At 42.7% G+C, this 14505-nt stretch overlaps 1 protein-coding gene and 1 pseudogene across 3 annotated transcripts; both read right to left on the reverse strand.

The window, feature by feature from the left end:
• Window positions 1–22: 22 nt before the first annotated feature.
• LOC139536341 (synaptic vesicle 2-related protein-like) lies at window positions 23–2637 on the reverse strand (annotated as a pseudogene).
• A 1507-nt stretch (window positions 2638–4144) lies between these two features.
• On the reverse strand, window positions 4145–11590 carry LOC139536246 (forkhead box protein N4-like). Of its 3 annotated transcripts, none has more exons than XM_071336625.1 (8): window positions 11427–11590; window positions 7493–7778; window positions 7285–7398; window positions 6978–7129; window positions 6730–6826; window positions 6397–6610; window positions 5377–5724; window positions 4145–5201 (listed from the first exon to the last, which is right to left on the reverse strand). In XM_071336625.1, the coding sequence occupies exons 2-8, from the start codon at window positions 7676–7678 to the stop codon at window positions 4975–4977; spliced, it is 1338 nt and encodes a 445-aa protein (XP_071192726.1). In that variant the 5' UTR covers window positions 7679–7778; window positions 11427–11590; the 3' UTR covers window positions 4145–4974. The 3 variants fall into 3 exon arrangements, with proteins under 3 accessions (XP_071192726.1, XP_071192707.1, XP_071192715.1); XM_071336606.1 differs by lacking the exon at window positions 11427–11590 and adding an exon at window positions 10229–10788; XM_071336614.1 differs by lacking the exon at window positions 11427–11590 and adding an exon at window positions 8393–10218.
• Window positions 11591–14505: the final 2915 nt, after the last annotated feature.

Below are 14505 nucleotides of genomic sequence, written 5' to 3' on the forward strand. Positions count from 1 at the left end.
ACACTCAACGGAAACCAAAGGCTACTTATCATGAAATGTATTCATGTGAATATTATTTGCAAACAGATTTAAGCAAGGAACATTAGTACACAAATCTTAGAACTCATATTGCACATACACAGATATGCACCCATTGTATTGCTATAATGAAAATGATGTGGAGGAATTCATTATTGCCATCTACATTCTCTTAAATTATTATTATCTAAATAATTACAGAAAAATATCTTTAATGTCCTTTTGTGTAGAATCCATGGGACATGACTTGAAAAGACTGAAGTGGGAATAATCAAGTTCCATCCATTTCTCTCAACACCTTAGCCCACCCTATTGTCCTCATCAGCTGTTATAGGTTGATCCATAGCTGGCATGTGTTGGTGAAACCTGAGCCACTTGACGTCTGGCTCGTGGTCTTCTCCTGAACGGCTGTTATTTGACTAGTCTCCTGCAGGCCCAGGCCTGTGGTCTTAATGGGCAACAGCACGGACGCTCCTGTGTCCAGCAGGCAACAGATGCAGTACACGGACAGTGTCAGGTACACAGACTTCTTGAGTGGCACCTGTATGAGCCAAAACAGCTGGAGGTTAGCATTGTTGGGGAGCCCTCGGTGAGGGGGCAGGATGTCTTAGATTTGAATTAAGTACATCTAAAACCGGGTCATTATTAAATGAGTTAGGAGGGCACCCACCTTGGCCATCCCACTGCAGGTCCCGATCCCCATACCCTAAAGAAAGAATAGTTTATACAAATTGTCCTCATGTCCTCAACAGCAGTAGCTGAGATTTTAGATGTCAAGTATCTACTGATGGAAAAATGTAAATATGCTTAACTCAGGTGTGCAGATAAAGGCAACTTGGAATCCCCCAGTGATGAAGGCTCTGAAGACTGTGAGAGCAACCCTGTAGCGAGAGAGAGTATGAGAAATGCCAGCAGAACAGGAATGAAGAAGGGAGTAGTCTCTACAGCCAATCAGGGGTTAACTGAGTCAGTTAAGAGTTAAGGCCCTTGATTACCACAGTTCTCAAATCTCAGACCTGGCCAAGGTGAAGAGGGCACTTACCTCCCAATACAAGAGTACAGGGGCAGAATGCACATCGCCATGCTTTTCTTCCTGCCAATCCGATCGATCACAAACAACGTCACAAAAACTCCTGCAGAGACAGAATAAAAAATTAACAGATATGGCTGTACAGATACAGAATGTCCCACTCATTTAGTATATTTAGGTACTTTTTTGAATTGGTCCCCCGTGGGTATCAAACCCACAACCCTGGCGTTGCAAGTGCCGTGCTCTACAAATTGAGACACTCAACATATCAGCAAAACACAGGCTTCCATTCCATTGAATTACTTTTACGAGGTGGTCCACAGTATGTTTTTGTAGTCGTCTAACGTCAAGTAGTTGCATTCCAGGTTGCATTTTGGCTCAATCTTGGCAGTTTGTGTGATGACTGGATGTACAAAACATTTACATGAAGTCAAAGGTTCTAGAAGAGCAACTAGAAGAGCAGGCTTTTGCAGGACTGTTTTACATGTTTGATTGTTAGGGCGGTGCAGGAGTTTCTGCTTATGACTATCAAAAGGGAAGTTTCAACATTTTAAAGAGTAGCATGCAGACCATCTATCACTCACCACTACATGCATCTCCTGCTTGGAATAGCTCAGTGGTCAGGAGGACCAGGCGATTGGTGGAGAAGGCATTGGAAAACCTGAGGCAGAAACCATACAAACACAGAGATCATACGAAGGGCCCAACTCTAAGTTTCAATGGTTTTCAATTTCAGAACTGTGAGGAGAGGATGTACTGGTTGAATCGAGATGGTGAGCTAATGAGATACCAGAATAATGAGAGCAAAATGGACTTACCATATAAACCACGGGAGAATAATGCTTCTGCGATAATGAGGAGTTAAGAGATCTTGGACCCCACCACGATCCTCCTGCCTCACAAATATGGAAAATGCACACACCCAAGCAAGTGTTGTGAATACACAAATGTAGTTATAAGCTAAGCAAGATGATCTCAGATTAACACTTCCAACATGAATGCACAAACACCACACCAATTATACAGTCTCGCCTGTTTATTGGCAATAAGTTCACCATGGGGCATGGTTTTCCTGTTGTCAGCACGATGCGTCTTAACGATTTCATAGCAATTTCCCGAAAGCACATGGAAGCGGGCACTTTTGGTCAGCCACAGTATCACACACAGACACACACATGAACACAGACATTTACACATGCATATACTGAAACACACTTCATCCACTACCTATGTGTTCAGTAATATGCACCTCAGTGATGCATTTCAACCATTTTGTTTCAGAACCATAGATACCGCAGGTCTCAGTGTAGCAATACTTACAAAACAGAAGGTAACAAAGCTCAGCAGGGGTGCTGTAGACAGGCCAAGCAGCCAGGCCAGCCAATGGTAGGCATGATCCAGATGGCCAGAAGGACCTCGAACAGCGCCAAGTGCCCGGAATATCTGAATCAAGAAAATTGTTGATTGTCTTATTATGAGATAAAACAATCGCAATAATACAAATATGATAAAGGACAGTGGGCAGAACGTACCTCAATCAGCATAATGCAGGTGGTCCTTGACTTCATCAGGAGGAACTCAGAGTACATCTTCACTCTGAAAGAAAAAGTCAATTAATGAATCTATAAATATTACTTTTAACCCTGATGCAGAGCACAACTATAGGGAATACAAATAAGCACTGCATAGAACATTAGCTGTTATACTGGCAATGGGCGGCCTGGTATTGGTGAAAAAGAATCAGTTACATGATTTTTTTTTTTACTACTTTAACAGTCAGCATTTTAATTATAAAAGGCCGTATATTTTCTGGTTCAGAATAATTTAGTCTGGAACCAGTTCTATAACTGACACGGGACTATAAATACACTTGTTTTGTTCCTGGTTGGAGCGTTATTGTTGCTCTGCTATCATCACAGATCTAACTGTCCCAAGAGAGAATGTGGATGTGCTACAATAACAGTGTGTTCTGTTAATTCAGCCTGATCAGCTCCACTGCACATAACCACATAGGAAAGCTCGGGGTTCAACCCAGGAAAGCTCTGTGTTCAAGGCAGCAGAACTAACGCAGGTGAATTCATGTAGCAGGTTAGGAGAATTAGGTTCATGTTAGGAAAAGGGTTAGGGTTAGGATTAGCTACAACGCTACAGTTTGTCAACAACTGTTGTCCCCGGCGCGACCACTAGATAGAGCTGTTGTAAGCCTACCCCATCTAACCACATCGGTAGAAACGGAAACAAATCATCTGTGGCCACAAATCATCATTATCATAACCATCATATTATATTATTTAACCTTTATTTAACTAGACAAGTCAGTTAAGAACAAATTCTTATTTACAATGATGGCCTACACGATTCCGGACGACGCCGGGCCAATTGTGCGCCGCCCTATGGGACTCCCAATCACGGCCGGTTGTGATACAGCCTGGATTCGAACCAGGGGGTCTGTAGTGACACTTCTAGCACTGAGGTGCCAACAACCTCCTGTGATCATAACACGTGTTGTTGAATTGGTTAAATCTGCTGGTGCATCTTGTATCTCAAATTACAGTCATCCAATAGGAATAAAGCCTGCAGGGAAGGTGAGGGAGGAGTTACATCTATTGTAAACAACTTTTTGGGAGTGGGAGGAACAAGAATGTAAAAGACAATTAACTTAAAACCATTGGCCTCATACTGCCTAATTGTACCATTGTCATTATTATGCATTATGTTTACATACAGATTATACAACACCTTTTACAAATGGTACTTAGGATATGTACAGTACAGAGGAGCCTGGTGAGGGGAGGACGGCTCATAATAATGGCTGGAATAGAGTCAATAGAATTGAATGGTATCAAACATGGAAATGTACATGGTGTGTTTGATACTATCCCAATTATTCCAATCCTTTCCAGCCTATTACTATGAGCCCATCCTCTGATTTAAAGTGCAACCAGTCACCACTGGTACAGTACTTCTATGAAAATAAACACTTTGTTGTAATATCCTAGACTGACAGTAGACGGTGCTCTTGTGTCACACGTTTAATTCTAGTTCAGCCTCACGGTGTGCATTGTGTGAATAAGTACAACACTGAAAGACCTGCAATAAATCTGGCATCTGAAAATATTTATTCTGAAAATGTTTACAGTTAGAGAAACACCTTGTAGGCACAGGAGTCTATTGTCAGTTTAAAACAGGTGAATCTGCTAAGGCTTTTAACATGTCTGTAATACCTTTACATAAATAATCTTAAATTAAAAATGTTTAGTATTTCTAAAATACATTAACATGTTAAAGTCCTCTATATTACAATATACAATTATTGTTGTAAGGCATGGCTTTAAGAGTCATGTTAGACAGTTTACAAGGAGCAAAGTAAATAAATACAAATGAACAAAACAGAAAACGCTGAGATAATGCCTGCCTAGCAGGACTTTAGTACCACAAATAAACTATCGAGCTACAATAACACAGTCAAATCTGGTAACAAAAAAAGGATTGTTTGCACAAGCTAGTAAAGACTTTTCCTCCACAAGAAATAGATGACAGATGAGTTTCCCCGACAACCTTTTACATATCTTCACAGAAGACAACCTTTACAACATGTAAAAATAAAGTGGCATTGCATTTTACCTCTAAACCATCACACACACACAAAAACACTGTATCCTCATCACTCTAAAAATCTGACAGGCCCAATCAAACACGTCTATGCTAGCTGATTTGGGTGCTTCTTAAGTGCTTTGGTGGAGAAACAGGAATCAGTAAAAAAAAAAAAAATCTCTGACATGAAAGAGGCAAGACATCCTGTCAGGTGGGAGAATGTTCAGGATTCTCATACAGTGGGTGTGGGGACATGCAGGTTCAACAGTAGTGGTCTGTCTTGGTGTATATCAGTGTTTAATACACTGTATATCAGTGTATCACAGTCAAAGTCAGAGCAGGGCGACGGCTTGGCCCCCGGCCTCTGTGGTGGTGATGTACTGGAAGGGGACAGCAGGTGCCGGGTCCAGGGTGGTGTACAGCCCTGAAACCTGTAGGTCCACCAGGGGCTGTCCAGTGGTGGGGCCAGGCAGCTCACAGTCAGACAGGCACAGAGGAGAGTGGTTAAACATACTCTCAAGGCTGAAGCCCTCCTCTCTCACCCCCTCCCATAGGCTCCCTGAGAGACAGAAACAAACACATTATAACCCGTTAAAACAAATCATTAACCAAATCATCCTTGGATTAAAACAGTTATGTTCAATTCTATCTGTTTTGATAAAGTTGTTCAACAAATATGCCATTATTAATTTTAAACATACAGTAACATCCCTCCGATATTCATAATAACCCACCGGCAAACTCCATGATACTAGTGTCCAGAGCGTCCACATCTGCTGTGACGTCAGGGTGGAGGCTGTACAGACTGTGGTTGTTGGCTTGTCTGTAGGGCTGCTGCTGGATGAAGGGGGTGTGGGAGTAGTCTGGGACCGCGTGGAGGGGAGGGGTCCGGGCGGGAACAGGGGAGCTGGGGTCTCCTAGCAGGGTGGGATTCTGGGCCTGGAGGTGGAAGGGGAGGGATGTCTGCAGAAGCCCAGACAGAGGGGAACCACAGGGGCTAGAGGGGACACACGTCATCCTGGGGTCACAAGGGTTCCTCCGACAGCCATCCGGTCGGTCTGTGATCAGCCTGTCCAGCTCATCTGAGACATGAACATTAGCAGTAAACAATGAGTTCACACTGAGTGTACAAAACATTAGGAAAACCTGCTCTTTACATGACATAGACTGACCAGCTGAATCCCGGTGAAAGATATGATCCCTTATTGATGTCACTTGTTAAATCCACTTCAATCAGTGTAGATGAAGGCGAGGAGACGGGTTAAAGGTTAAAGGATTTTTAAGCCTTGAGACAATTGAGACATATCTTGTGTATGTGTGACATTCAGAGGGTGAATGGGCTAAACAAAAGATTTGAGTGCCTTTGAATGGGGCATGGTAGTAGGTGCCAGACGCACAGGTGTGTGTGTCAAAAACTCCAACGCAGCTGGGTTTTACACGCTCAGCAGTTTCCCGTGTGTATCAAGATTGGTCCACCACCCAAAGGACATCCAGCCAACTTGACAGAACTGTGGGAAGCACTGGAGTAAACATGGGCCAGCATCCCTGTGCGTTTCTTTTGACAGCATGTAGAGTCCATGCCCCATTGAATTGAGGCTGCTCTTAGGGAAAAAGGGGGTGCAACTCAATATTAGGAAGGTGTCATTAATGTTTTGTACACTCAGTGTACATAAGCAATATGTACTGTTTTTTCATTAGAATGGCTAATTGCCACAATATGGCTAGTCTTTTCTCGTCTGCTCTACCATCCTCACCTGGGTTGGCCATGCTGCGACGGATGGCAGTCAGGTCCTTGCGTTTCCACTTCTGCATCTCTTCCTCCATCTTGTTGATCTTGGCTGGGTTGAGGGCCCACAGACAGCCCTTACGAGTGGAGGAGGAGCCTCCTTGCTTGTTCTCTTCCTTTTGAAAGCACTTGTTCAGAGACAGGTTGTGTCTCACAGAGTTCTTCCAGCCGTCAGGCGCCGTCTGTAAGGTAGACCATCACTTCAACACATACTGAAAATATACATTGTTGCCGATGTTTCCAAACTTCCATGAGCCCAGATAATCTCATGTGTGTAAAGAGGCATCTCCCTGCTCCTCACCTTGAAGTAAGGGAAGTGCTCCTTCATGAAGCAGTAGATCTCACTGACAGGGAGGCTGCCTGTCCGGCTGTTCTTCAGAGCCATAGCAATCAGGCAGCTGGCGAAAACAGTCAAATATCATCCATTTTCATTTTTGCTCAGTTCCAATTGTGTCTTCTTTTTTGATAGTCCCTTTACGAACTGTGTTAAAACTGTACCGATTAAATGTCAATGTAAACTGACCAAGTTAATGTGTTAGTGTGTCCTACCTGTAGGAGTAGATAGGTTTGGGGAAGGAATTAGGTTGTTGTAGGAGATCCTGGTTGCTGTGGGGGTTGGTGATGCTCATGCCTCCTGCTTGCTGCTCATACAGGTTTTGGCTATGGTAGGAGGGGCTGTTATACAGGCTGCTGGGGGAATGCTGGGAAAAATAAAACCAATAAACTTATTAGGCCCTCCTTGCATTAATTACGAGTTATAGAGAGATACAGAGAAATACAATATACATCACTCTGTCATAAACTCTTATGTTCATAAGAGTTCAGAAACATTTCTTAACATTTCTGTGGATGTTACCTGTTGGACAGCCTGATCTGGGCTGTAGGCCTGCTGGGGGGTGTGGTAGTAGTGGGCTGGGGAGGACTGGTATCCTGAGGCAGGCATACCACTTCCTGGGCATCCTCCTGTCATCTGAAAGATAAAGACTCATATGAAGGGAAGAACATGGATCATTACAAATAACAAAGACAAATACAAAAAAAACTGAAGGCTTTAGAGTACTTACATTTCCATTTTGATTGTTGAGGTAGTTCATTCCAATATAACTGTTCTGCATGTTGCTATGGGGAGGGACAATGGTGTCATGTCCTAGTGCTGTATTCATGTTTCTGTGCTGGTCTGAACCTGGGTGAAGCTCCAGTGGGCTGCTCTGGGGTTCTGTGTTGTTGAAGGCCAGTCTGCCTGTGGCCATCTTCTGCAGCCTGTGTACGTCCACGGTGGTGAGCCAGGATAGAGACTGCAGATCCCCTGGCAGCTCCTCACTCTGCTGGGACAGCTCAGTGGTCAGCAGCCTGATCGACAAACAAAGGAACTGCTTAACATCTTCTGTAAGGGAGCTGAGTTACCCCTGCAGCCCTCAGTTTATAGAAAAGTCACAGACTGAAACTTCAGTCATGGATTCCATGTTTCGTCACAATATTGTTTTGAATGTTCATTTTAGGACTGATGCCCAGCTGAGCATTCTACTCAATGCAGTGACAATAGGTGCTGATGAAGACTGCAGGTCCCCTGGCAAAGTGCATTACCATGTCTTGGAAGCACGATGACATTAGAAAAGGAGTCAAGATTTTTTTAGTAGGACAAGCTTTTGTCATCTTTGCTACGTCGCCAGATTGACTTTAGATGCAGTATAACTTTAATTAGCTATATAAGATTGAGGGGAGAGCACCAACATTTGAGTTAGCTAATGTTATCATTGCTAGCTATTTCTGTCAAACCTTGCTAGCTCATGGCCAGCAACATTGCCATCATCTCTAAAGTAAACTTGATGACAACATAATGATGGCAAAGTTGTTTTCTACTAATTATGTGTCTACTTTAGCAATGTCATTGTATTTCCAGTCCACTATAGTGTAATTTTGACGAAACATTCACTAGCCCCCGTTCAGAAAGACTGAGCATTAACCTTCAGTCGGACATCAATATGCTGCGGCATTGGTAGAATGTTGATCACAATGGCAACGACACGACCGAATGACGAAGGTGCAACCCATGAATAGCATGTCTAATCTGATTGAGTTCCTTTTTGGACAAAGTTTTACAAACTCTATTTGCACAAATAACCCTTTTATTTCAATGACGATGTTACTTTCCAGTTCCTGACACTCAAAAATAATGTAATGTTACATCCGGTGCCCACTGCTCCATTTATTAAATTAAATGTATTTATAAAGCCCTTTTAACATCAGCCGATGTCACAAAGTGCTTATACAGAAACCCAGCCTAAAACCCCAAACAGCAAGCAATGCAGATGTAGAAGCACAGTGGCTAGGAAAAACTCCCTAGAAAGGCAGGAACCTAAGAAGAAACCTAGAGAGGAACCTGGCTCTGGGGGGTGGCCAGTCCTCTTCTGGCTGTGCCGGGTGGAGATTATAACAGTACATGGCCAAGATGTTCAAACGATCATAGATGACCAGCAGGGTCAAATAATAATAATCAGAGTGGTTGCAGAGGGTGCAACAGGTCAGCACCTCAGGAGTAAATATCAGTTGGCTTTTCATAGCCAATCATTCAGAGTTAGAGACAGCAGGTGCGGTAGAGAGAGAGTCAAAAACAGCAGGGCTGGTGAACAGGTCAGGGTTCCATAGCCGCAGGCAGAACAGTTGAAACTGGAGCAGCAGCATGACCAGGTGGACTGGGCTGAATCACATATACACAGGGGCACCCCCACAATATTCAAAGTGTGGAGTAGGGTCGGGTACACTGTGCACATTGTCTGCAACAGTTGGTCTGGCCATTGAATAATGATTAGTTATTCAAACGACAGTCCCCAGCCCTGTGGCACGTGGCTCTATTGTTTCCAGAGGGCTGTTCCCTACACTCCACCCCCAAGATGACCAGAGCCTGCATTAATCTGATTGAATGACAGCTAATTGACAAGGGAGTTAAACGAGAACCATCTGCCTCTCTGTCAACACCAGACCCTCTGCACTACAGCCAACCGCTCTAATGTAGGAGAGCCTGGAAAGCAGGCTTAATGCTGTTGACTCTTCTAAACAGACATTAAAATAACATGCCATCAGTCTGGCCTTACATTTGGTTAGCTTAGTTCACAGTAGTTAGTATTTTACTGGGAATCTTCTTTTTCACAGTTACAAACGTAACATTTCAGCTCCACCAACACATTGTTATCAGTAGGCAGATTGGGTGAGTTCATTTTGCATGGCTTGGTGCCCCGGGTGGGTGGAGTTTACACATTTTAGACCATTCCATTGGTCCTTAAATGAGATCTACACCCACCTGGTGAACTTGGCAATGCAAAAATGAACTGGCCCATTCTTATGTTTTGTCAGATGATAAAAACAAAGTGTTGCTTGGAGACCCTGTGTGGTCAATGTCATGCCCACAAACCAGAAAGGTAATGGTTAACTATAAGTTCTATAATGTAAAAACCCAGTCTATAAACTGTAGTAGGCCATACAATTACAAGTTTGATTGTGATTCATTTGACAGTCAGGTTTTGGTCAATGTCTTGAATTAACTCCATTGTAAGTAGGTTAAAGACTGAAGAGCTGATCTGGTTTTCAATCCATGAGCCATAGGCTATAAGTTAAGAAACTAGTTAAGAAACATAAGAAATTAGCCTACAGTGAGAACATTACAATAAAGTTACATTACTGTGGGAACAGAATATCCAGCATGAAAAAAATTACTGTAGTTTATTCAATTACAATTTGGCTGAAAATCTCCAAACTTGGTTGCTTCAAAAGTAACTTCACATAAAATCTGAAAAAACACAAACCTTTTTGAGGGAAACATCCATGTAACAGTGCCACAAAGAATACCCCTCAATTCAGATAAGCACAAAATAATGATTCCTTCTGAAGTAAAAATCCCTTCTTCACTGTCAACAATGTCGCTAGGGGAACTCCAAATAAACACAATGAGAAGGCTATAGACAAGCAGGTCCAGTGCACTGAGCAATTATGTCGCTGAGGGGAGCTAAGCTCTGATTGACGAGGAGAAAAGTTGTTCTTTACTCTCTCCGCTGTAGGAAGAAGTGTTCGACGTGTGAACGATGTGTCCACCACCTTTGCTTACCAGTACAAATTAGACAGGCAGTCAAGCAAGTCCTCCCCCAAGGGTTTCTACAAGCAGTGTCCCCTTGTTTCTATTTTGAGGCCACCCCTCCCAAGTCCCCAGCACCAGACAGCCAGGGATAGATCCACCCCTTGCCCCAACAGTGGGACAGAAAACAGAGCTGACGGGCTCTGACATATCTATTCAGACCTAACATGATTAATTGTAATGTTTTTTTTGTGTGCATATTGTCGGACACACACAGAGAGAGAGAGAGAAGGGGGGAGTGAGAGAGAGTGTGAAAGTTAAAGATATAACGTTATATATATATATATATATATATATATATATATATATATATATATATAGATTGAGAGAGAGAGACTCCTTGCAAACCATAACTTGAAGGTGTGCCTGCCAAGCTTTTCAGAGTTAATTCAGACCCGTGACAACCTGGTGAAGTATCATCATCTAGCTTTACATGACATCCTGTGATGAGGTGTGATGAATGATTAACGTTAACGTTACTTTCTGAATTTATGAAAATCGCTGTCATGCTGGCGCGGTGGTATCATCTGGCGCGATGGTATCATCTCCTACAAAATAAATAGTCAGTTAGCTAACCTTAGTTGACAAACCTGGCACACTGCCAGCCAACAGCTAGGTAGCTAACCACAGTGACAATGCTAGCTTTACATTTACACAAGTAGGTACGTAACATTAGCTGTTTCAACTAACGTTAGTTACCAGACCCATACCTGACTGTCTAACTAGCTAGCTACAGTAGCTCGTTTCGTTTCAACCTAGCTCCCAATGCTAGTATGAGAAATGTATTTACTTTGACAGCTAACTTAGCTAGCTAGATATCAGACACGTTATATGAAATGTAAAAACAACTATGTAAACAACTCCTTGCCAACCTGTTCTGAACGAATCAACCCTGGGTTTGAGTCCATTCATTAACCTTCCAAACCGTTTTAAAACTCTCTCTTCTGTCACGGACTGCCTGTCCAGTGTGTCCACTGCACTCTGGCAAGGAGCTGTTCATCAGCACCACTGTCTGGTTCCAATTTTGATCCGGCGCGCTTGCCCGCGCGGTTTGATGAGCTGCAGCGGGAAGGTGGTCGAGAAGGCGCAGAGAGGAGAGGCAGTAACGTCAGTCTCAATGATAGCAGTGAAATAAACACCAGTGAAAGCAGACAACAACATAGATATGTGGGAATGATGGTCATTTTAAGGGAAGGGCATTAACCAGTTTGTAGACTGAAAATTGACCGCAAGAAGCCCAAACAGATATCATGTTGGACTAAAACATAATAATTTCAAACATTGCTTACGTTTGTTTACGATCACGTGTCTCTCTCTCTATTATGGATGGGATTGGGAATACTTGGGAACATATTTCACTTGGAGCTGATTTCCTGGCATGTTTTTTTTTTGCAGAGAAAACTTGGGGGGCCAAATAAAACCACCCACTAGCCAAATTCAGTTGGGGAACCCTGGCCTTGTCCCTCCTCTCGAATCCCTGTATTTGAATACTTTGTTCATTGTCAATTAATGGAATGCGCATTCCCCCCCTTCCAAACAACTCTTACAAGTACATCAGAACAAGCATTTCCCATTAGTTAATAATGCCAACACACTCTGAGTTGTGCAACTTGCCCCTCCCCTCCACCTGACATAGGCCTACTTTTGGAACAGAGACGACAAGTTATCAACAGCAGCCAGCAGAAAATGATTAGGCAACTGTATATTGTGTGGATCATTATCATTCTGATGTAGCCTATATGGTAACCGTAAGCTTACTTTCAATAGTTCCAGCCAGAGAAGTGTTAGAATGACAGTGTATGCCTTTTTACTACCCAGAGTATGATTCTATGTATATTGCAATAATATTTTATCACATTGGGGATTTGTCTGTCTGCTAGGCATTCTGTCTAGCCCTCTCTGCAGAACATCACAGGGGGAAAAAACAGAAGAAGAAAATTAGGACACCATGACAGCCAGTTTGCAAGGGCTGTTGCATTATGGGATGTCCATAAATCCAGGTGCTATAGGTAAGGATGTGTGTCCTAATGTAACATTTATGGAGCTGCTCTCGCCCTTGTATCAGGCTCCCACTTCTCAGCAAGCATCCCTTAACACACAGCTGAGCTGCCCTTCGCCTTCTCTGTCCTATCCAGATCTGATTCAGCTTCTATCGACCTGGACTGGACTGGTCAGAACAACCTGACCAGAAGAATGCTCACATTATATAAAACCATGTACAGTTGAAGTCGGAAGATTACATACACCTTAGCCAAATACATTTAAACTTTTTCACAATTCCTGACATTTAATCCCAGTAAAAATTCCCTGTTTTAGGTCAGTTAGGATCACCACTTTATTTTAAGAATGTGAAATGTCAGAATAATAGTAGAAGGAATTATTTCAGCTTTTATTTCTTTCATCACATTCCCAGTGGGTCAGAAGTTCACATACACTCAATTAGTATTTGGTAGCATTGCCTTTAAATTGTTTAACTTGGGTCAAACATTTTGGGTAGCCTTTCACAAGCTACCCACAATAAGTTCTGTGAATTTTAGCCCATTCCTCCTGACAGAGCTGGTGTAACTGAGTCAGGTTTGTAGGCCTCCTTGCTCGCACACGCTTTTTCAGTTCTGCCCACAAATTTTCTATAGGATTGAGGTCAGGGCTTTGTGATGGCCACTCCAATACCTTGACTTTGTTGTCCTTAAGCCATTTTGCCACAACTTTGGAAGTATGCTTGGGGTAATTGTCCATTTGAAGACCAATTTGCGACCAAGCTTTAACTTCCTGACTGATGTCTTGAGATGTTGCTTCAATATATCCACATAATTTCCCTCCCTCATGATGCCATCTATTTTGTGAAGTGCACCAATCCCTCCTGCAGCAAAGCACCCCCACAACATGATGCTGCCACCCCCATGCTTCATTGTTGGGATGGTGTTCTTCGGCTTGCAAGCCTCCCCTTTTTTCCTCCAAACATAATGATGGTCATTATGGCCAAACAGTTCTATTTTGTTTCATCAGACCAGAGGACATTTCTCCAAAAAGTACGATCTTTGTCCCCATGTGCAGTTGCAAACCGTAGTCTGACTTTTTTATGGCGGTTTTGGAACAGTGGCTTCTTCCTTGCTGAGCGGCCTTTCAGGTTATGTCGATATAGGACTCAGTTTACTGTGGATATAGATACTTTTGTACCTGTTTCCTCCAGCATCTTCACAAGGTCCTTTGCTGTTGTTCTGGGATTGATTTGCACTTTTCGCACCAAAGTATGTTCATCTCTAGGAGACAGAACGCGTCTCCTTCCTGAGCGGTATGGCAGCTGCGTGGTCCCATGGTGTTTATACTTGCGTACTATTGTTTGTACAGATGAACGTGGTACCTTCAGGCGTTTGGAAAATGCTCCCAAGGATGAACCAGACTTGTGGAGGTCTACAATTTTCTTTCTGAGGTCTTGGCTGATTTCTTTAGATTTAACCATGATGTCAAGCAAAGAGGCACTGAGTTTGAAGATAGTCCTTGAAATACATCCACAGGTACACCTCCAATTGACTCAAATGATGTCAATTAGCTTATCAGAAGCTTCTAAAGCCATGACATCATTTTCTGGAATTTTCCAAGCTGTTTAAAGGCAGAGTCAATTTAGTGTATGTAAACTTCTGACCCACTGGAATTGTGATACAGTGAACTATAAGTGAAATAATCTGTCTCTAAACAATTGTTGGAAAAATTACTTGTGTCATGAACAAAGTAGATTTCCTAGCCGACTTGCCAAAACTATAGTTTGTTAGCAAGAAATATGTGGAGTGGTTGAAAAACGAGTTTTAATGACTCCAACCTAAGTGTATGTAAGCTTCCGACTTCAACTGTACATGTACTCAAAGGTACAAAGATATTTGTCATTTGACTTTCAATGCATGTTGAACAATTTTTCAATATCTCCAATAACCTTCTCCACTATCTCTACATTTG

The sequence above is a fragment of the Salvelinus alpinus genome, chromosome 1, assembly GCF_045679555.1.
Source record: "Salvelinus alpinus chromosome 1, SLU_Salpinus.1, whole genome shotgun sequence".
Classification (NCBI taxonomy): domain Eukaryota; kingdom Metazoa; phylum Chordata; class Actinopteri; order Salmoniformes; family Salmonidae; genus Salvelinus; species Salvelinus alpinus.